This window comes from Protopterus annectens, chromosome 9.part0, assembly GCF_019279795.1.
Source record: "Protopterus annectens isolate FY-2018-M chromosome 9.part0, PAN1.0, whole genome shotgun sequence".
Lineage (NCBI taxonomy): Eukaryota > Metazoa > Chordata > Ceratodontiformes > Protopteridae > Protopterus > Protopterus annectens.
In genome coordinates this window covers 1,705,714,220-1,705,737,658 of record NC_056743.1, presented here as the reverse complement: position 1 = coordinate 1,705,737,658, position 23,439 = coordinate 1,705,714,220, and the positions used below count along the sequence as shown (strand labels likewise).

The window sequence follows — 23,439 nt, the reverse complement described above, 5'->3', positions numbered from 1 at the left end:
CAAGGACGAGCCATAAGAAGGAGCCATTAATAAAGGAAGATCTGAAGGGTTCAGCAAAATCGCAAAGGCGCATCCAGGAATGTCTCCTAAGAGCTATTCCTGTGCCTACTGCCCTGCTTGCTCCATCAGCTGCGTAGGAAATGAGGTGCGCATGGAGGAGTTTGTGATAGAAGTTTAGGTCGCAAGCTGGGAATTTATCTTATCCAATACCCCTGGGCTGCAATACCTTGTAGGGTATCTCTCAGCTCTTTCAGGAGATCCCTCTGGAGTCAGGTAAAATGTGGTAAGTAATAAAGCAACCGTAAGGTAAAAGCCGCTGAGAACATAAGCTTCCCATATCTGTCCATCGTACTAGACTCCTTATTCAGCAGATGAACAGATGCAAAAGTTTCAGCTAACTCCTTCTTTTTGGCCACTGCCACCACCATCGCATCTACTGGAACTCCCTTTGTTAAATATTGTCTATCCTCTGGGAGCATAATGAATTTATTTCGCCTCCTCGGAATGGGGTCCACTGACTCGGGAGACTCCCACACCTTCCGACTCACAACACCCAGGAGCGGGTCGAAGGGAGGAGACACCCAAGAGGTGGAGGGGTGAGAGTCAAATGCCTCCAGGTGTACCGACTCATCCTCAGAAGGGAAGCGGGATTTCCAGCTGCCCCTCTGCTTAAGGATCTCAAGGATGTCTGAAAAAGAGACATCCTCAGAGGGCGACCATGGGGACCCTTCCGAATCCTCCTAAGTCGGTATCAGAGATGATAGACTCAAGGGAGTCTATGTGCTTCCTCTTACACTGTTTCTTCCAAGGGACCTCCTCGGGGGGGATGTTCCGGGGAGGTGTCGGAAGAGGAGGTTCCACCCATTAAGGTTTCCTAGGGCACTGACTCTCTACTCTGGGGCTGATGGAGGGATGATGAAGCAGAAGATGCCGGGCCCTTTAGGGTGAAGAGTGGCTGGAGCCAAAGGTGGAGCAGACGCAGTGGAAAGCACACTTCGCATCACCTCGAAGGCACCACGATACTGGGCCGAGAGAGACTCGAGACTTCAGTCCTGAAGGACCAGGAGATCTACCAGACGCCGAGGAGGCTGATGTGGGAGCCAAACTCACCTGCGCCGAAGCTCAGAGTGGGAGAGTTGGTACCGACAAAGCTCCGACTCGATTCTCCCCCACGGGAGCTGACCAGGGAGTGTCGGCTCCCAGATCCCTCGATGGAAGACAGCATCGATGGGATCAGAGCAGACATCGGAGCTGAGATATCGTGAGTGATTACTGGTTCCGCCGGTTCCAGCACAATGATTTCCTGACACTCTGGCTCCGAACTCTATCAAGTTGGAGGAGGAATAGGTGGCTCCAAGATCCGATGAGCTGGGCTAGAAAGAATTTCTACTAGGGCCCAAGTCCACAGCGACCTCTTCACCACCTGCTCCACATCATCATCCGATAACCTGGAGGACCAGGCGGAATGGGTCGATGATCTTTGACTACCTGTCACAGACTGTAATAGAGGAGATTGCACTATTGAGTGTGTTGGCTCCAATGATGGTGACCGACTCCTTTTTCGGCTCCGCAACGGTTCCGAAGACTCAGATGGAATTGAGGGATAGCCAGGTTGGTCAGAACTGAGAACCTTCGGAACCAAAAATACTGTATCTTTTTGACTGCTTGACAGCTCAGACAGTGGAGCCGACAAAGCTGACTTTTTTGACTTATCTGATTTTGAGGCCTGATTACCATTTTCAAAAGGGCCTTTCAACAAATCCCTCAAAATTAGTTTGTTTTTTCTCTCCTATACAACCCTTGCACTAAAACCATGACAAATGGAACAAGAGTCCTGAAGATGGACTGCTCCTAGGCAATACACACAACTTTGTGTGTCTGTCCGTTAGAGACATTTTCTGGGAGCATGAATCTCACTTTTTAAAACCAGATTGTCTCGACTCCTTAACGGGTTCTTTAGACATCCGGTAAGCCACTAATAGCAACAACAACAATAAGAGCTAACAGTAACTACAATAGCTACTATAACTGTAATAGCAGAAAGAGAATTTTTTTTTTTAGGAAAGGAAAGGGGTGGAAGGAGAAGTCTCTAAGTTAAACGACAGTCTCCTCCAACCTGAGAAGACACCTCTAACTTAAACGGTGACTCCTTAAGAAAAGTGAAAGAAGCCCTGAAGAAAGAAAGGGGCTAAACAGAAAGAATCCTGTAACTTAAACGGATTTTTTAAGGGGAATAAGAGAAAAAACAAGAGCAAAGGAGAACAACCGAAGACGCACCCAAGTAATAACAAAACACACACACACACACACACACACACACACACACACACACACACACACACACACACACACACACACACACAAGCACTCTACTTGGATTGGGAAGGTATAACAGTGTCTAATATGTGCAGCGCAGTGGTGCAGTGGTTAACGCTGTCATCTCACAGCAACAGGTTCTCTGGTTTGATTCTCGGCTGGGGTGCCTTCTGTGTGGAGTTTGCATGTTCTCCCTGTGTTCGCGTGGGTTTCCTCCGGGTACTCCGGTTTCCTCCCACATTCTAAAGACATGCTTCTGGAGCATTTCTCCCCGGGCCTCTGCTGAAAACAGGATCTGTGGAACCTAGGCGGACTTTCCCGGTCAACAAATGTTAAATAAATAAATAAATAAAATAAATAAATATGAAGATATTGAGAAAAAATATAGTAAAAGGTATACAATAAATGTAATTACTAGCCTGAGCCAGTGAAGAAAATCTCTATGCTTCAAGCGGCAAACAAGAACTGGGGAACAACCACTAAGCATCATGGAATAGGTTGTAGCCTCGAGGCAGTTGAAGCTCTCAAGCTTTGGTATGCGGCCGAATCGGAGCCAAGGTTCGGATCCGAACCCAACCAACATGAATGAAGGCGAGATAGGACAACATCAGCATCCACTTTCTCTTCACCTCATCCCTTTATCGGATGAAAGATCACCTGTTATTAACAACATCGCACTATGCTACAGTAAAAGGCTCTTTTCTTAAGTAACTGTTGCAACATTTTACTTTTTATGTTGTTCTCAGGGGAAGCTAAAAAGATCAGTTTAAAATGTTTGTAGAAACTAAAATTTGACACTATACAAAACAAAAAAAGAAAATGATGCAGACTGTTGGTGATGCAACTCTAATGTCTGCTCACAATCTGCATTCTGAAATACCTAACTGAAAGGAAAGGAATTTCAGACTGGAGCTATCACATCTGGCTCTGCATACTGGTTCTATGGCACAGACAGATGAAGGCGTGTCTATGATCCACACAAGCCAGATGCAATTAATGCTGCTGTACAGTCTTTTTCTTCTGCTGCACTCCATCAAATAAGCAACAATCAGGATAGTGATTGTGTTTGTCTAATACCTTTAATTCATTAAGAAATTAACGACTCCAAAAAAAAAAAAATACATATTTCCAAAACTTAACTAACACGTTGAGGCACTCGCAGTAACATAAATACACACATAATTCAGCTAAGAATTCTGCTTCTTTTGCTGCTTTTTTCATCTGAAATTTTGTAAGCAGAAAAGATGACTAACTGCCTATGAAAAACAATGGTGAAAAATCTGTGCTGTTTTGCTCAGCCTGCACATGCGTTCATGCTCCCATTTCCTACTCATCAGAAGAAAGTATTTGGGAAATGGGAGCATGAACGCATGTGCAGGCTGAGCAAAACAGCACAGATTTTTCACCATTGTTTTTCATAGGCAATTAGTCATATTTTCTGCTATGCTTACAGTAGAATTAACAGCAAACACTATAATCACATTTTAGGTCAAGTTTCTTTCCTAATGCAAATCTTAACTACTCATTTGTTAGTAAAGATAGATTACCATCAGTCCAGCCAGTATCATGACAGATCCTTGCCAACTTATCTGCTGTTAAATCTTTAAAAAGGTCAATCAAAATCTGTGTGGGTGTTTTATATCATATCAATAGAAGGGCATTCCACATGACAAAATAATGCAGGGTTCAGTTCCAAAAGAAAAAGAAAAAAATAAGTACGAAACTTACCTTATACGGAAATCAACAATTATGTTTGTGTCTTTGTTAATTGCAAATGTGTGATTCGGACTGTACCAGTATTGTCCTTTTGTGTCATACAATGCAAAGAAGCTGTAACAAACAGGAGTGACTCCTAAAAAAAAAAAAAAAAAAAAAAAAAAAAAAAAAAACATTACTCTCAGACTGTACTTCCTGCTAGACAGTAATACGCAATAGGTCAAAGCTATGCAAAAAAGTTTATCCGTTATGCATAAAACAATGTTCAGAGAAGCTGTAGAGGAAACTGTCAGTAATCTGGGCTTTCAGCAAACCAATCCTGATACTCATGGTCAAACTTTAAGCATATTTACTTAATCATATTACTGTAATGAGTTCACATACATTAACAGGTAAGAAAATAAAATGTAATAAGTTTCCACAACTACTGTTATGCAGTACATGTACGTGTTAACAATTTTCATTCAGTCCTGCATTAAAGTACATAATTCTAGTCTTTCCTTAACGCTTACTCCTCATCCTAAACATTATTCTGCATGTACTATTTCTACAAATTCTATTTATTTATTTTAAGTTTACTTTTCCATTTCTAAATATTAAACCTCTAGTTCTTCTAGCTGCATTACAAAATACAAAACTTCCATTACTTTTGGTATAAACTTTTATTTCCATTTTCTAATAAAATGCATTTACTACATCTAAGAAATTCAGATACTATATCCCAGCTCAAAACAATAACTTTCCTAGTTACAACCATTTCTTCCCCAAATATTTTTGTCAAAGTTCTCTGTAGCTTTTATTTTTTTAAAATCTGCAAACTCATCACATTCCCCCCCAAAAAAAAAAAAACATGTTACCCATTACCTCTCTTTCCACCACATCACCAGTACCCATCATCTAAGAAAAATCTTCTGAATTCTATTTGGGATATAAAAATACATATGCAAATGCTTCCATGCAAAAATTCTATTTTTTTTAACTTTCTTATACACTTGAGGGGCCCTACAGATGTCTTCAAGTTGTATCTTTGCAAATTGTCTTTCCACTCTCTTTTCTAAGCTATAATAATAAATTACACAAGTTATCATTCAATATTTTATACACCCTACTGACCATCCCTTTTTGAACATCATCTTATGTTCTACACTCAACCAAAAATTCTACCAGCTGTTCTTTCACTTGTCACTTCCCTATCCATATCTCTCTGCATATTTTCTGCTGTCAATCCCAGATAGGAAAGGCAGTCTCTAACCTGCAACCTACACTTCTGCTTATCCTCATCTCACTCTGTTACCTTTCTCTCCTAAGTTGTTGGGTCCTAATATCTTGGTTCCTTTGCTAATTTCCTCCAGTAAATTCCAGCACTGGCATGCATATTTTCTATACAACTCCTTGCAGACATGCCTACTGGTAAAATATCTATTCCCATGCTGGCTTAGTTCTTAGAATATTTCCTGATACTTTATTAATACAGTATTCTGCATGGCTGATATTTTCCTTATGGCTATGCATCCAAAATCCCAGTTTCACCGTCCCTTGCCCCCCCCCCCCAACAGTTCATCATCCTTTTCCAATATAATTTACAATCTTCTGTTTAACTTGTGTATAAGAACCTTAATTATATAGCTCTAGAATACCCCTTCAAAACAGGTGACCTTAAACCACCTTGCTCTATGGAAAGAATCAGCTTGTCCCACTTAAGTATTGCCTTCTTCCCCTCCCAAATACTCTACTGTTAATCATTACCCATAACATCTCCTCTAGCTGATAAAAAATATGTCCAACTTGGATGCAAGCCTAAAGGAATTGAAAAGTACAGTTGCGTAAGTTACACTTGTAACAGTAGATGTTCAAATTCCTCACTGCTGCAATAGCCTTCATGCTATGTGTGCTGCGCCTTGCTCAAGTTGCAACAAATCAGCCAGCTTCCAAAATCACTGGCTCCCTCCCTCACTTCCACTATGAATGCTGAATGGTTACCCTAAGGAGGGAAGAGCAGAAGACAGAGTGGAAAATCTTCAGGACTTTCTTGCCTACATGTTAAAAAGCAGTGTAATCATCCTTAAGTAAATAAATAAGAACTAACCACTGAACTATTTCCCAACAAATACTACACACAGTAGTAGGGGGATGGAGGGTGGGTGTGGTTACTGCAGCAGTGAGGAATTTGAACATCTACTGTTATGGGTAAGTGCTAGAGTTACCAAATAGCTGTGTAACTACAGCAGAGCTAGTAAGGGAGACGGCTAGAAAGGTGCTTGGTATCACATCAGGACAGAGGAAGGACGACAAGGAGACATGATGGTGGAATGAGGAAGTACAGAAGAGTATACAGGCAAAGAGGTTGGCAAAGAAGAAGTGGTATTGTCAGAGAGATGAAGAAAGTAACAGGAGTATAAGGAGATGAGGTGCATGGCAAAGATAGAGGTGGCGAAGGCTAAGGATAAGGCATATAAAGAGTTGTATGAAAGGTTGGACACGAAGGACCTGTACCGACTGGCTAGACAGAGGGACCGAGCTAGGAAAGATGAGCAAGCAGGTAAAGATGATAAAGGATAATGAGGGAAACATACAACCGAGGAGAGTGTGTTGAGGAGATGGAAAGAGTACTTTGCGGGGTTGATGAATAAACAGAATGAGAGGGAGAGAAGGTTGGATGATGTAGGGATAAGTGAATCATGAAGTACAATGGATTAGCAAGGAGGAAGTAAGGATAGCTATGAAGAGAATGAAGAATGGAAAGGCTGTTGGCCCAGATGACATACCTGTGGAAGCATGGAGGTGTTTAGGTGAAATGGCAGTGGAGTTTTTAACCAGATTGTTTAATGAAATCTTAGAAAGTGAGAGGATGCCTGAGGAATGCAGAAAAGTGTTTTGGTACCAATGTTTAAGAATAAGGGTGATGTGCAGAGCTGCAGTAACTACAGAGGGATTAAATTGATCAGTCACAGCATGAAGTTATGGGAAAGAATAGTGGAAGCTAGGTTAAGAAGGGACGTGATGATTAGTGAACAGCAGTATGGTTTCATGCCAGGAAAGAGCACTACAGAAGGTCAGAAGGAGTTGCATTGTGTTTTTGTAGACTTAGAGAAAGCATATGACAGGGTGCCTAAAGAGGAGTTGTGGTATTGTATGAGGAAGTCAGGAGTGTCAGAGAAGTATGTACGAGTGGTACAGGATATGTACGAGAGTAGTGCGACAGCGGTAAGGTCTGCGGTTGGAGTGATGGCTGCGTTTAAGGTGGAGGTGGGGTTACATCAAGGATCAGCTCTGAGCCCTTTCTTATTTGCAATTGTGATGGACAGGTTGACAGACGAGATCAGACAGGAGTCCCCATGTACTATGATGTTTGCAGATGACATTGTGATCTGTAGTGAGAGTAGGGAACAGGTGGAGGAGACCCTGGAGAGATGGAGATATGCTCTAGAGAGAAGAGGAATGAAGGTCAGTAGGTCTAAGACAGAATATATGTGTGTGAATGAGAGGGATGACAGAAGAATGGTGAGGATGCAAGGAGTAGAGGTGGCAAAGGTGGATGAGTTTAAATACTTGGGGTCAACAGTTCAGAGTAACGGTGAGTGTGGAAGAGAGGTGAAGAAGAGAGTACAGGTAGGATGGAGTGGGTGGAGAAGAGTGTCAGGAGTGATTTGTGACAGACGAGTACCTGTAAGAGTGAAAGGGAAGGTCTACAAGAGGGTAGTGAGACCAGCTATGTTATATGGGTTGGAGACAGTGGCACTGACAAAAAGGCAGGAGTTTGAGCTGGATGTGGAGGAGTTAAAGATGTTAAGATTTGCACTGGGTGTAATGAGGGTGGACAGGATAAGGAATAAGTATATTAGAGGGTCAGCCCAGGTTGGAAGGTTTGGAGACAAAGCCAGAGAGGCAAGATTACGTTGGTTTGGACATGTGCTGAGGAGGGATGCTGAGTATATTGGGAAAAAGATGCTAAGGATGAAGCTACCAGGTAACAGGAAAAGAGGAAGGCCTAAGATAAGGTTTATGGATGTGGTGAGAGAGGATATGCAGGTGGTTGGTGTGGCAGAGCAAGATGCAGGGGACAGGAAGAAATGGAAACAGGTGATCCACTGTGGCGACCCCTAACGAGAACAGCCGAAAGAAGATGATGATTGTTATGGGTAAGTGCAACTTACTCAACTGTACTATGTTCATCATTCCTATTGCTGCAGTAGCCTTTAGGCTAAACGGGTCGATTACCAAAGCCTATCCAACCTGGAAGGAGGAAGAGTATGCATCCACAAGTCACCTGGAGAATGTCTCTAGCAGAGAAAAAAAATCGATCCAGTTTGTAATACCTTGTAAATGTATTTACAAAGGACCGTGTAGCTGCCTCTAAAACACTTCTCAAATCCACCCCTTTCCAACATGCCATCAAAGAAGACACAGCCCTCATAGAAAACACCTTCATACTGCTGGGACTAGTTTACCATGGCAGGTATAACGAAAGGCAATAGACAAGGACAATGTTCTGGAAACAGTCCGTTTTGACATTGGTTGTCCTTTCTTAGTCCCAGACATAAGAAATAAACAGCTGATCAGTTTTTCTAAATTACTTGATGCTATCACAATAGTACCTGAGCTGCATGCACATCCAGAGCCTGTAGAATCATTTCTCCCTAGTCCTGAGGGTCAAGATAGAGCACTAGGAGACTGATGGCCTTATTCAAAGTAAAAGGTAACAACCTTGGGCATGACTTAGGGATTTGTTCTTAACAGTATCCCTATAAAAGGTCAGATAAGGTTCATCCACCATGAAAGCTTTCAATTCAGATAATCTTCTTGCATATATCAGAACAATAAGAAAAAGTTTCCATGTAGTAAACCTTCAATCTGCTTAGAAATATGTTTGACTTTTCCACCACAAAGTTAAAATCCCAGGAAGGAGCAACCTGTTTGTGTGGTGGTTTCAGGTGTTAACATTCATTTCAGAAACTGTTTTACTAAAAGCATTGAAGAAAGTAGAAAGATTCATGGGCAGACATCCTGAAATGGCATCAAGATGTACCTTGACAGAGCGGTACGAAAGGTGAGAGACTAGTGACTCCCACAAATATTTCAGTAGAGGTGGTACATAATCCCTGACAGGGCCCTGGTTATTAGTCAGGCACCAAGTAGAATATCTATTCCATTTGTCAATGTATGATTTTCTAATAGCATGTTTTCTTGCCTCCTTTAGTACCTGCTGCACATCCTCTGAAATGAGGTGCTTAAAAGGTAACAGAAGTGAATCATTCAGGCAGTTAGCTGAAGATGCTTAAGACTGGGGTGTATCAGACTCCCCCGTTCTTATGTGAGTAGGTCCAGTTTGCTTCTAGTAATTGCCCTTGGGCAATTCCATAAGAAGGAAAACAGATGTCTAAGCAAAAAGTGGGGTCATCACAATTATTTTTGGAGAGTCCTTCTGAATCTTCAGAATTACCCCGGATATCAATGGAAAGGATGGAAATGCATAAAGTAACATTCCCAGTCAAGGGAACGAAAAAACATCTGTTTTCCAAAACTGTTTGCACGGTGTTCTGGAGCAGAATCTTTTGAGTTGTTTGCATTTTGAAAGAAGACAAATACATCTACTTGAGGTGCTCCTCACAACTGCATCAATTCCTGGAAGATACCCTTGTTCAATTTCCATTCATGAGACTCTGTCCTGGTCCTGCTCAGCTTGTCTGCCACTACGTTCATCTATGACACAATGTAAGATGCTTGGTGGGTTTAAGAGTGCTGAAGACCGAGCTCCTAAAGTCAACACAGCCAACCTTCATACAGAATGCTATACAATCCTGTACTCCCTCGCTTGTTGATGTATCACATCACTGTGGTGATGTCTGTAACCACCTGGAGAGTACCTGGTAAGCACAGACGATGAAGACATTTTAATGCATGGATCACAGCTACCAACTCTTTTAAATTTATGTGCTTTGGTCTACCTGAAAAATCTACAGGTCATGCACCTTTCCCACCATGGAAACTGCCCCTCAAGCAAAATCAGATGCGTCTATTTACAGACTGACTTGGAGGATAAGGAGAAAAGGGGAGACCTGAATTTGCTTTTATTTGTAGTTCCCACCAGTGCAATTCCTTTTTTATAAAGGCCAGGATTAGTATCTGAAAACACAAAGGATGCAAGCATTGAGTCCTTGTGTTTTTTTTTAGACACCAATGAATCTTTCTCATGAGTATTCTGGCAAGAGAAATCATAAAAATGATAGACGTCATGAAGTCCAGAATCCTGAGACAACTCTCTGGCTGAAGTCTGAGACTGAGCTGAGAAGCTCACGAAGGACTCTAGATAAAACTCCACCTTTTCTGGCATTAAAAAGACTTTTTGAAGCAGAGTGTCTATAAGACATCCTTGCAAGACAATCCTGTATGACAGGGTCAAGGAGGATTTCAGAAAATGTACCTGGGATTTCTGATTGGCCACAAGAGATTATACTGAAAGTCACATTCTCCCCATAATGATAGATTCGTATTGTTCAATTTTCATCTACTTCAACTGATGGGACTCTTGACCTGACTCAAAACTGGTCTCGGTACCTTTAAATCTTTGTATCTAGGGCTTTGACTCCTCCCCTACCCACAGTTCCCCTTCCTTCATCAAATTACCTCAGATCAAGTTTACCTAACATAAAGGTTATAGGTTTCCAATACTGAGAGCCAGTTAAAGATCATATTCAATATACAAAAAGAAGGCACCATGTAAAGAAAAAGGAACCAACCTGTTGAAGCTTACATTAGCAAGACATCTCCTCGAGTACCATCTGTTCATCAATGTACATGACGTAACAATTTGGAAGGGAGAAGGGAAAGTTGTTAAACTACACAAAAATAGGACAACACGGATCTATTGTTATGGGGAGTTCATATCTGATGCTATCCATTTTCTTCTGATTCAACAGACTCCCTAACTACTAAATTTGTTAGGGGGGTATCAATGAAGGATATCCCTCAGAACATCATGGCCAAAAGAGGTAAGAGATCTGGACTGTACATCCTAGCTACAGTGAGACACAAACGTTTCAACAGTAGACCAGTTGGCAGCTGCACAAACCTCATCAACTGGAAAGATATGTTGAAAAACTGTGGAGGTTGCCACTGCCCATGTCCAATGAGCTACTGGTTACTTGGTTAATGATCAACCTCATTTGTCAAACAAATTTAATACAAACTGACAGCCCATCTTGAGAGTGACGTTGAAAAACGCAATTTCCCAGTTTAGCTTTGGATAATGCAAGAAACAATTGGTCAACTTACTGAAACCTTTAGTTCTATGTACACAAAGTACAGTTTTGTACCTACCATAAATGTAGATGTTCGAGTGTTCATACTGCTGCAGTCATCACACTTGGGTTATCCTGCCATCAGGCGGTCCCGCAGTCGGCCAGAGTTCCAAAGTCTTGGTCCGGGTCGGTGCAGTCGCGTCTTCCCTGACGTCAGTGCGCCAGGGGTATATAAGATGCATCAGACGCCATTTTCTTCAGTTTTTCTTGCCCCAGATGTCAGGTGCCCCCAAGTAGGTAGGGAAAACATATAAAATAAAAACAATACCTTCAGTCACAAGCAAATACACCACAAAGGTTGTATAGGATAGAAAGGTAGAGACAAGGCCAGCTAGTTCAGAGGGGATGGAGGGAGGGTAACCTGGACTGCAGCAGTGTGAACACTCGAACATCTACATTTATGGTAGGTACAAAACTGTACTATGTTCATCGTGTTACACTGCTGCAGTCATCATACTTGGGTAGAATCCCAAAGCTAAGGTTGGGTGGCTGGTCTATAAAGAGTTAGGATTGGCTATGAGACCCTGAAGAACTGCAGTGGCAAATCCTGCTCTGGATTTAGAGTAAAGAGGCAGGTGGTAATGCTTGGTAAAGGTGTGCACTGAACTCCAAGTTGCAGCCTCCAAAATTTCCATGGTAGGTTCTCCTCTGAGAAAGGCCGCTGAAGTGGCTGTAGCCCTGGTGGAATGTGGCCTAATGCTATTTGGGGCTGATTTCCCATGCTGTGTGTAGCAGTAACGAATACAGTGTCCTATCCATTTCGATATAGTCTGCACTGAGATAGCCTTGCCTTGTGATCCTGCAGCACATGCTACAAACAGTTGCTCAGTTTTTCCTGATAGCTTTTGTTTTGTCCAAGTAGAAGCGTAGCTGCCTGTGTATGTCCAAAGAATGCAGAAGTTTATCCCCTTTATTCTGGGGGTTTGGATAAAAAGTTGGCAAATGGATGGTTTGATTAAGAGCCACACTAGATACCACCTTTGGCATAAAAGTAAGGTTTGTCCTTAAAGAAACCCTGTCCTGATGAAAAATTATAAAAGGTTCCACTGCCATTAATGCCTGTAGCTCTAAGACTCTTCGTGCTGAAGCTACTGCCAGGAGCAGAGCTGTTTTCCATGATAAAAATGTTAGATCGGCTGTATTGGCTGGCTCAAAAGGTGGCAGGGTCAGCTTTTCCAAAACGAAATTGAGGTCCCAGGTTGGTGTTGGTGCTCTCCGGGGCGGTCTTATGTTTTTAGCCCCTTTGAGGTACTGCTTTAGCAAGTGATGAGAGAATAAAGGAGGATCCGTGTTATAATGCGCTGAAATGGCAGAGGCGTGGATCTTAACTGATGAGAAGGATAGGCCTCTGTCCAGCATCTCAGTTAAGTATTGTAAAATCTGAGGAATGTTTGGAACAAGAGGATCTAGGCTTTGAGCCTGGTTCCAGGCGCAGAATCTCTTCCATTTTTCTGAGTAAGCTTTCCTGGTGCTAGGTCTCCTGGCCTCCAAAATGACATCCATAACCACTTTAGAGAGAGGTGTTGCCTGTGTGACTAATAAATCTGCCATGCAGCCAGGTTTGGGGTTTTGAGCTGACTGTGCAGGATCTGATTGTTTTGTTGAGTCAGAAGGTGTGGAATTTGAGGCAAAATCCATAGTGGGCCTTGTGCTAGGTTCCTTAATATAGGGTACCAGCGCTGACGTGGCCAGTCTGGAGCAATCAGGATCATCTGTGGTTTCTCGTCTGGCTTTTAGGAGTACCTTTGAAAGGAGAGGCACTTTCCATGCTTGTTTGTGATAAGTACTTGTGCAGAATTTTTGTAGTTGGCAATTCAGTGGGGAGGCAAAAAGATCTATGTCTGGGCATCCCCATTTTTGCGTTACCATGCAGAAGATTTGTGGATTCAATTTCCATTCGTGAGGGTCCATGATATTTCTGCTTAGATCATCTGCCAGAGTATTTTTCTTTCCTGGCAGGAATTGTGCTTGCAGGTGAACTTGGTATGTTAGAGCTGTGTTCCACAAGGTCATGGCTTGCCTGCATAGGGAGTAATAATGAGTGCCCCCTTGCTTGTTTATGTACCACATTACTGTGGTGTTGTCTGTCTTTAGTAATAATTCTCCTGGATGCAGACGGTCCTTGAAAGCTGTTAGGGTATTTTGCACAGCCAACATCTCTTTTTGATTGATGTGAAGATGCATCTGGTCTGTGGTCCACTTGCCCTGAATGCATTTTCCTGCTATGTGTGCTCCCCAGGCGTAATCTGAAGCATCTGTTGTTAGAGTCTGCCTGGCTGTGGGTAGAGTGAAAGGCTGACCCTTGTTTAGGTGACATGCCTGTGACCACCATCGAAACTCCTGTTGTAGGCAGGGAATCAGTGGTATTACTGCTTCTAAACTGTGAGAGTGTGGAGTCCAAACACTTTTTAGGTACCATTGTAGTTTCCTCATATGCAGTCTGGCATATGGTATTAGTAGTATGCAGGATGCCATGAATCCCAGGGCCTGCAGAATTTTTCTTGCAGGGAGATGGGACTTTTCTGCCAGTAGTTGAAAATATTGAGTTAGTTGAACCTGCTTGTCAGGCGTGAAATAAGCCATCTGGGCCGTTGTATTTAAGCTGGCACCCAGGAATGTAATCTGTTGTGAGGGTACTAGTTCTGACTTCTTTTCGTTTACTGTGTACCCTAGAGAAGTTAGCAACTTTTTTTTACAAATGGCAGATGCTGTAGAAGAATGTCCTTGGTCTCTGCTTGAATGAGGCAGTCGTCCAGGTATGGATATATTTGAATTCCTTTTTGTCTGCAAAATGCAATTACTGGTGCCAGGCACTTTGTGAAGACCCTGGGCGCAGTAGATAAGCCAAAGGGCAGTGCAGAGAATTGGTAGTGCATTGTACTAGCTTTGAATCTGAGGTATCTTCTGCAATTTTGTCTGATAGGGACATGCAGGTATCCCTCTTTGAGGTCCAGTGTAACAAGCCAAGCGTTCTTGCCCAACATGGGTAGAAGCTGCTGTAATGTCAACATTTTGAATTTCGGAATATCCAGGTAAGTATTTAGAATTGAAAGGTCTAATATGGGCCTCCAGGCCTTGTCCTTTCTGGGGACCAGGAAGAGTCTTGAGTAAAATCCTTGTCCTTGTTCCTGCTGTGGTACTTTTTGAATAGCTCTCATGTCCATGAGGGCTGAAATCTGTTTCTGTGCCTCTGCCCATTGATTTTGTGGCAGGTCTGGCATACTTTTTAGCCTTGGTAAAGTATGAAAGTGGAACCTGTAACCTTGAGACACAATATTTAGAACCCATTTGTCTTGGGTGATTGTTTGCCAGTTTTGAGAAAAAAATGCTAGTTTTCCCCCCAAGGGGGCTTCCAAAAGGGAAGTGCTTGGCGTACGAAGGGGAAAGTCATTGTGACTGGTTCCTGTAAGGTTGAGACTTGTCCTCACCTCCTTTTGGGGTTGAGGTGCCCCACTGTCGTTGTCTGTCTAAGCCTTGGAGTTGAGATCTGTCTCTTGGGCGTCTGTATCTGCCTCTCTGTGGTCTGTCTGACACTGGAAAGGACCAATTTTTTGTAGGCCAATTTCTGCTAAATCGAGGTGGCTGTACCTGTAAGAAATCCTTGACTGTTTGTATAGATTTAGCTTTATCCTCCATTTTCTTTAACACTTCTTCTGCCATAACACCAAACAAGGTATCATGCTGTAAAGGAGCATCCAATAATTTTGCCTTAACATGATCAGGTAAACTCTGTTCTTTTAACCAGGCATGCCCTTGAATCACTAAACCTGTAACTGCGGCTCTACAAGAGGCCTCTAGAGAATCAAAACCACATTGCAGAGTATGTTTTCCCACCTGTTCAACTGCATGCAATAAATCCTGCATTTTTTTACAATCAGGAGCTTCTGAGCTTGCAAGCATTTTCTGTTTTAATTGAACCATTAAATATTGTTGGTACTTAAGCATGTGAAACTGGCAATTTAAAGCTCTTACTGCTAAAGTTGCAGACATGTATACTTTCTTCCCCCATCTATCCAAAGCTCTGGAATCTCTGTCAGACGGTACTGGATTTTTTGCAATGGAAGCCTTAACCCCTTTTGGAGCCTGGGAAATAGTTCTGGATCTGCAGAAGGGTTTTTATAAAGAAACTTGAGAGAGTCAGGGACTCTGTAGTACCTATCTGGCGTGGCTGGTGCAGGGGGCAAGTAATCAGGAGATAAGCTAGATTCAGAGAACACAACATCTAGCACAGGCGGAATAGCCAGGGGCCTGTGCTGAGGCAATAGAAGGAAATCTCTGAGCCTTTTCTTAGATTCTGAGTAATCCTGACTTTCCCAATGGAAATGCTCCCTCATGGTATGTAATGTTACCCCAAAAGAATAATCCTCAGGAGGAGAGGCTGAAGGGACAGATTCTTCAGCATCAAAGTCCTCATGGGGGGGTAGAGAGTACCCCTGGTCTGAAGAGGAATCAGAGGAAATGGAAACCTGATCAGAGGAATCATAGTCTGTATCCTGCCTAGGCCTTTTCTCAGGAGGGGGATGGGAACCCCTGATTAAAGTAATGAGGTCTTCGGCCATTTTAAGCATCTGTTTCTTAGGCATGGAGGCTTGTCCAGGAGAATGCTGTACTTGTTTCTTTGTCTTTAGTGGTACTTTTGTCTTGGCTGTAGTTTTAATGGTAAGTTGAGAAGGTCTGAAAACACACTCAGAAGCAGATGCCTGCTCAGCGGCTCTGGACCCATCTGAGGGATTAGTTTCCGTAGGCCCAATACCTTGAGTATCCAGAGGCCTAGTTGTCTCCACGTGGGAGTCGGAGGCGGCCTGTGGCTCTGAGGTAGCGGGTGTCGGGGGCTGTGAAAGCGCCTCACTGAGAACCGGCGAACCGGCAACTGGCCTAGAAGAGGCTTCATCGTCGGTTTTGGACCTCGGATGTCTGTCTTTATCCTTAGCCTTACGTTTCTTCGGTATTGTGGTCGTCGGTTGATCCGACGGCATTGTATAATTGAACCTTCGGCCAAAGTAGTGCAATGCAAATTCAAAATGCCTTTTAATAATACGTTTGTTAAATCTAGCACAAAACCGACAACTAGTGACGTCGTGATCAGGGCCTAGGCATGGAATACAGTAAGAGTGGAAATCCTTATGAGGTATTTGCTTTCCACAAGAAATACAATTAACTTTTTCTGACATCAGTCTGAGGCAAGAAAAAAGTTTCCCCAACGGGGTACTTAGCTTTATTGAAGACTTTGGATCTGAAATTCGACTTCGAAAATCTCAGGAGTCGGCCAACTGGCACTTGCAAACTGCTTCTGCTTCGAGCACCGCGCGGCAAGAAAGACTGAAGAAAATGGCGTTGGATGCATCTTATACACCCCTGGCACACTGACATCAGGGAAAAAGCGACAGCACCGATGCCGGACCAAGACTTTGGAACTCTGGCCAACTGCGGGACCGCCTGACGGCAGGATAACCCAAGTGTGATGACTACAGCAGTGTAACACGATGAACATCCTTAGTTGACTGTGAACATCCAGTAAGTGCATTGTGTATTCCCCTTTATTTGAAAACTTTGGAAAGACAATTGGTAGATTAACATCTGGGTTTATGTTGGATTCAGATGCCACTTTCAGAATAAAGGAGGGATTTAGTTTTAGAAAAACCCAGTCTTTATGAAAAATCAGATATGGCAGTTTGCATGAAAAGGCCTACAACTCTAAAATTCTCTTTGCTGAAGTAACTGCCACCAAAAAGTTAGTGTTCCATGTTAAGAAAGTACAGTTGTGTATGAATTTACTAGAACAGCTGATGTCTTACCGATCATTGTTGCAGTATTCATAACAAATGGGCTGTTACTTAGTGATGTCTGGCTGGGGCACCAAAGCATTACCTTCCCATGGGTGTACACCCAGATGATAAACTGTTGGCATAGGGGTAAAACAGACATAAATATGCAAGGTCCTCAGACCATCTCCAAGCCAGTAGCTTAAAGACAACTGAGATCGGAGACTGGTCATCTAGAAGAGTAGTTTGAACACATAAGTAACCCCCCCCCAAAAAAGTGAAGTTATAAAGTGTGTGTGTGTGTGTGTGTGTGTGTGCGTGTGTGTGTGTGTGTGTGTGTGTGTGTGTGTGTGTGTGTGTGTGTGTGTGTGTGTGTGTGTGTGTGTGTAGGACAAGCGTAGGGAGATAGGTAGGGTGGGAAGGAACACTGCAATAGTGATCTTACACAAAGTACAGTTTTGTACCTACCATAAATGTAGATGTTCGAAGATCCACATTGCTGCAGTCCTTACACTTGGGTAGTCCGCTGTCCTCGGTCGGCCCGAATATCAAAGTATAAGGCTGACGTCGGTCAAGGCGCATTTGACTGACATCAGAACGTCAGGGTACAAATGCGCATGACCAACGTCATATCCTCAGTCTTTTCTTGCCCCAGATGTCAGAAGACCCTAAAAATAAAGGTCAAAACCAAAAGACAGCAAACAACCAACCAACCACCCTTGCACTAACTATCTGTACAATATATACAATATACACAAAATGTACAACCCAACCCACACAACCACCTCTAACTGCAGAGGGGAAGGAGGGAGGGAAAATCGGACTGCAGCAATGTGGATCTTCGAACATCTACATTTATGGTAGGTACAAAACTGTACTATGTTCTTCATCTCACATTGCTGCAGTCCTTACACTTGGGTAGAATCCCAAAGCAGAGGAAAAGGGAGGATGGCTAACTACAAGGGAGCAGGAGCTGCCAAAATGCCCTGCAAAACAGCAGTGGCAAAACCAGCCCTGGATTTAGAGTAAAGTGGCAGGTGATAATGCCTAGAGAAAGTATGCACTGAACTCCAAGTAGCTGCCTCCAAAATATCCTTGGTTGCCACTCCCCTCAAAAAAGCCGTTGAAGTGGCAGTAGCCCTAGTGGAATGAGGCCTAATCCCAGCTGGAACTTCCTTGCCATGATGGGAATAACAGAAAGCAATGCAAAACCCAATCCACTTAGAAATAGTTTGTTTTGACACAGGCTTGCCCTGAGAACTCAAAGCAAAAGAAACAAACAACTGCTGAGACTGCCTGAACCCTTTAGTTCTGTCCAAATAATAACGCAACTGCCTGTGTACATCTAAAGTGTGCAAAATCTTTTCCCCTTTATTTTGGGGATTTGCATAAAAAGTAGGCAAATGAATAGTTTGGTTTAAAGCCACACTAGAAACCACCTTAGGCATAAAGGAAGGATTAGTACGTAATGATACCCTAGCCTTATGAAAAATCAAGAAAGGCTCAACCGCCATAAGGGCCTGCAATTCAGAAACCCTTCTTGCAGAGGTAATTGCCAACAAAAAAGCAGTCTTCCATGATAAATATTTCAACTCAGAAGTAGCTGCAGGCCCAAAAGGTTGTAGAGTGAGTTTCTCCAACACAAAATTGAGATCCCAAGCAGGAGTAGGAGCTTTTCGTGGGGGTCTTATATTCTTTGCCCCTCTAAGAAATTGCTTGAACAAAGGATGAGAAAACAATGGTGGGTCACAATCATAGTGAGCCGAAATTGCTGCAGCATGAACCTTAATAGAAGAGAAAGACAAACCTTTGTCCAATAATTCAGTAAGATATTGAAGAGCCACACTCAAATTAGGCTCAGAAACATCAAAATCTTTTGCTGCACTCCAAAATAAAAATCTCTTCCATTTATCTGCGTACACTTTCCTTGTACTAGGCCTTCTAGCTTCCAAAACCACATTCAAAACTTGTTGTGGAAGGTGAGACCCTCTATGGTTCAAAACAGAATATGCCAAGCAGTTAGGTGAAGAGAGTGAAGTTTGACATTCAGCAAATGGCTGTCCTCCTGTGACAACAGGTGTGGAATCGAAGGCAAAGGCCATGGAGGCTTCCGTAACAGACTTCTCAATAATGGGTACCAGTGCTGTCGAGGCCAATCTGGAGCTATTAAAATCATCCTTGGCTTGTCCTGTCTGACCTTTAGAAGTACCTTTGGGAGGAGAGGCAGAGGAGGAAAGGCATACACATGAAGATTGCTCCAATTGAAAGAAAGAGCATCCACTCTCCAAGCTGTGGGATGAAACCTTTTTGTGCAAAACTTTGGCAGCTGATGGTTCAGTGGAGAAGCGAACAGATCTATGTCTGGAGTTCCCCATGACATTGTCAATTTCTGAAATACATGAGGACCCAATTTCCACTCGTGGGGATTCATGATTCGTCTGCTCAACACATCTGCTAAGGAGTTCTGTGCTCCTGGCAGAAACCTTGCCTGAAGATTGAGTTGTAAACTGAGAGCAGTCTCCCACAAAATCATTGCTTGCCTGCATAGAGGATAAGAATGCGTTTCCCCTTGCTTGTTGATGTACCACATGACAGTTGTGTTGTCTGTTAGAATCAAACCTGCCCTGGAAGAAGTAATTCCTTGAAAGCTATTAATGCAAACTGGACTGCTAACATCTCCTTCATGTTGATATGTAGATGTAGTAGTCTGACAGGCCACTTGTTTTGTATCCACTTTCCATTTAGATGAGCTCCCCAAGCTTTGTCTGAGGCATCTGTCGTTAAAATCTGACTCGTCTCTGGCCGGGTCACAGAGAGTCCCTTGTTTAGGTGACATTCCTGAGCCCACCATAAAAATTCCTTTTGAATGCAAGGTATTATTTGAATGACAGTGTCCAGATCCTGGCAGTGCTGTGTCCATACATTTTGAGATACCATTGTAGCTTCCTCATATGCAGTTTGGCATTGGGAAGCACCAGAATACAAGATGCCATGAACCCTAATGCTTGAAGGACTGTCCTTGCAGTCAGCACGGACTGATGAGATAGTTGATGGAAGTAAAGGGATAGACTCTTTTGTTTGTCCGGGGTTAAAAGGCCATCTGGGATGCTGTATTCAGTCTCACACCCAGAAAGCACATGTCCTGAGAGGGTACTAGACTGGACTTTATTTCGTTCACAGAATACCCTAGGCATCTTAGCACTGCTATCACATATTCCAAATGATGAAGAAGCTCTTCCTTCCATGAGCCAGAATCAGGCAGTCGTCCAAATAAGGATAGATCTGTATTCCTTTTAGCCTGAAGAAAGCTATCACTGGAGCCAGAACTTTCGTGAACACTCTGGGCGCAGTAGATAAGCCAAAGGGCAATGCAGAGAACTGATAGTGAGATGTCCCAGCTCGAAAACGCAGATACTTCCTGCAACTTAGTCTGATAGGAACATGAAGGTAAGCCTCCTTGAGATCCAAAGTTACCATCCAATGATCTTTGCCCAGCAGAGGTAAAAGCTGCTGCAACGTCAACATTTTGAACTTGGGAATGTCCAGATAAGTGTTGAGGATAGATAAATCCAAAATTGGTCTCCACGTGTTCCCCTTCTTTGGCACTAGGAACAGGCGAGAATAAAAACCTAGATCCACTTCTGGCATAGGAACCGGCTGTATGGCCCCTATTTGGAGCAACAGAGAAACCTGCTTGTGAACCTCTATTCTTTGTTGAGGAGGAACGTCTGGCATGCATTTGAAAGGAGGCAAGGTATGGAAATAAAACCTGTAGCCGTGGTGTATGATATCCAATACCCATCTGTCTTGGGTAATTAAACTCCAATTTTCTTTGAAAAGTGCCAACCTTCCTCCCAAAGGTGCTGCCAGACGAGAAGGCTCCGGCAGCTGAAAAGGTAGGTCATTGGGTCTGTTTACGAAAGGACTGACCCCTGCCCTCACCCGAAGACTGTGCAGGAGAACTCCCTGTGTTCTAGGCCTGAAAGAGCCCTGAGCTCTGCCCCTACCACGTCTAGATCTACCCCTAGACTGGGAATCATAAGAAGGATACGTCCACCCCTTAGTAGGCCAATTTCTGCTAAACTTTGGAGGCTGGACCTGCAAAAAATCTTTAACAGTCTGCATAGACTTAGCCTTGTCCTCCATTTTCTTTAAAACTGTCTCAACAGGAGGACCAAACAACACGTCAGATTGTAAAGGAGCATCTAAAATCCTCGTTTTAACATGATCAGACAAATTCTGATCCCGTAGCCAGGCATGCCTGCGAAGAACTGACCCAGTGGCAGCCACCCTAGACGAGGCCTGTACAGCATCAAAACCACATTGCAAAGAATGCTTACCCACCTGTTCAGAAACATGCACTAAATCTTGCAACTCTTTACAATCAATACCTACTGCCAGAGCATCAACCTTAGACTTTAATTGTGAAAGGAGATAGTTCTGGTATTTCAACATGTGAAACTGGCAATTCAAAGCCCTCATAGCCAGAGTGGAAGAAGTATAAACTTTCTTTCCCCATCTATCCAAGGCCCTAGCCTCTTTGTCTGCAGGAACCGGATTCTTAACAACAGAAGCCTTAACACCTTTAGGCCCCTGACTAACAGTTTCTGGGTCAGCCCTAGGACTCTTAAAAGATACTTATGAGCTTCAGGCACCCTGTAATACCTATCCGGCTTAACAGGAGCAGGAGGCAAAGAATCAGGATTAAGAGAAGCCTCTGTAAAAACATCTTCTACTACATCCAAAACAGGAGGTATAGCCAAAGGCCTATGCTGGGGTAAAAACAAAAATTCCCTAAGCCTTTTCCTGGAATCAGAGAAGTCCTGACCTTCCCACTTAAAATGCTCCCTCATGGAATGAAGAGTTTCTGAAAAGAAAAATCCTCAGGAGGAGAAGCAGAAGGAGTAGAATCATCCACATCAGAATCAGAATAAGGAGAATACTCCTGCAAGTCTTCAGCCGAAGACTCTGAAACATCTGAAGCCTGCTCAAAACCCCCCAGCTCAGGCTCCATCCTAGGTCTCTTATCAGGAGGGGGCATAGAACCCTAATTAAAGTAATCAAATCTTCTGCCATTTTAAGCATATGCTTCTTGGGCACAGTACCTGAAGAGCTAGGGGTAACACCAACTGAAGCCAAACCTGGCCTGCCCCTGGGAGAAGCCTTAGAAACAGAAGGAGAGGGCCTAGCCACCCTAGGAAGGGAGGGGAGTATAGTAACCTGAGAAGCCCCCTCAGCCTGACTTGCCTCCTGAGAGGCCACATCTTGCAATACTAAGGTCTCACCCTGGGAACACAAAGAAACCTCCGGTGGAGCCACCGGCTCCACCGACACCTCTAAAGAACCGGCGTCCGGTACAGACGGTTCTTCTAGCCTAGGCTTAACTGCCTTGTCCTTGCGCTTCTTCGAAGAAGCGGGCGTCGGAGCATCCGACGGCATTTTATAATTACACCGCTTCCCAAAGACTAACCTTGCACAATCCAACCTTCTCTTTATAGTGCGTTTATTAAATCTAGCACAAGAGCGACAGCCAACAACGTCGTGCTCAGGCCCTAAGCAAGGAATACACAAAGCATGATAATCTCTATGCGGTATCCGTTTCCCACAAGAAATGCAATTATTGACTTTTTCTGACATCCGGTAAATCACTGAGGCAAGAAAATACCAAAATATTCCCCAACGGGGTACTTAGCCAACTTTGAACTCGGTCTGAAACTTCGAAATCGAAAAATCTCAGAACGCCAACCGGCACTTGCAATGCTGCTTCTGCATCGGACCATGCGGCAAAAAAGACTGAGGATATGACGTTGGTCATGCGCATTTGTACCCTGACGTTCTGATGTCAGTCAAATGCGCCTTGACCGACGTCAGCCTTATACTTTGATATTCGGGCCGACCGAGGACAGCGGACTACCCAAGTGTAAGGACTGCAGCAATGTGAGATGAAGAACATCTGCACTATGTCCTGACTGAAGCCACTGTTGCAGTATTCATAAAGTACAGTTGTGTACACTTACCATAAATGTAGATGTTCGGGTGTATTCACTGTTGCAGTCATTACATTTGGGTAATCTGCTTACAGGTTGCCCTCAGTCGGCCTGATTAACAGTCGTGAGTCCTGCGTCAGTTGCTGTCCCTTCTTCCATAACGTCAAATCGTCAGGGGTATAAAACATGCAGCCAACGGCATTACATCAGTTTTTCTTGCCCCAGATGCCCCCCTAATGGGAAGCAATTAAACATAAAAGCACAAAGATATACCTGCAACAAAAAAAAAGCAAATACACCAAAAAGGCTGTTAAGCATAGTAAAAGAAAGTAGAGGTAAAGCCAAAAGAAGTTAGGGGGC

At 43.4% G+C, this 23,439-nt stretch overlaps 1 protein-coding gene across 2 annotated transcripts in view; it reads right to left on the bottom strand.

Moving 5' to 3' along the window:
* The window catches only part of TYK2 (tyrosine kinase 2), a 2,798,586-nt gene that overhangs the window by 2,054,843 nt on the left and 720,304 nt on the right, over positions 1-23,439 (bottom strand). For both annotated transcript variants that reach the window (XM_044084572.1, XM_044084573.1), the window contains one exon: positions 4,045-4,168. In XM_044084572.1, coding sequence (XP_043940507.1) covers positions 4,045-4,168 — 124 coding nt within the window. The remainder of the gene's footprint in view (positions 1-4,044; positions 4,169-23,439) is intronic.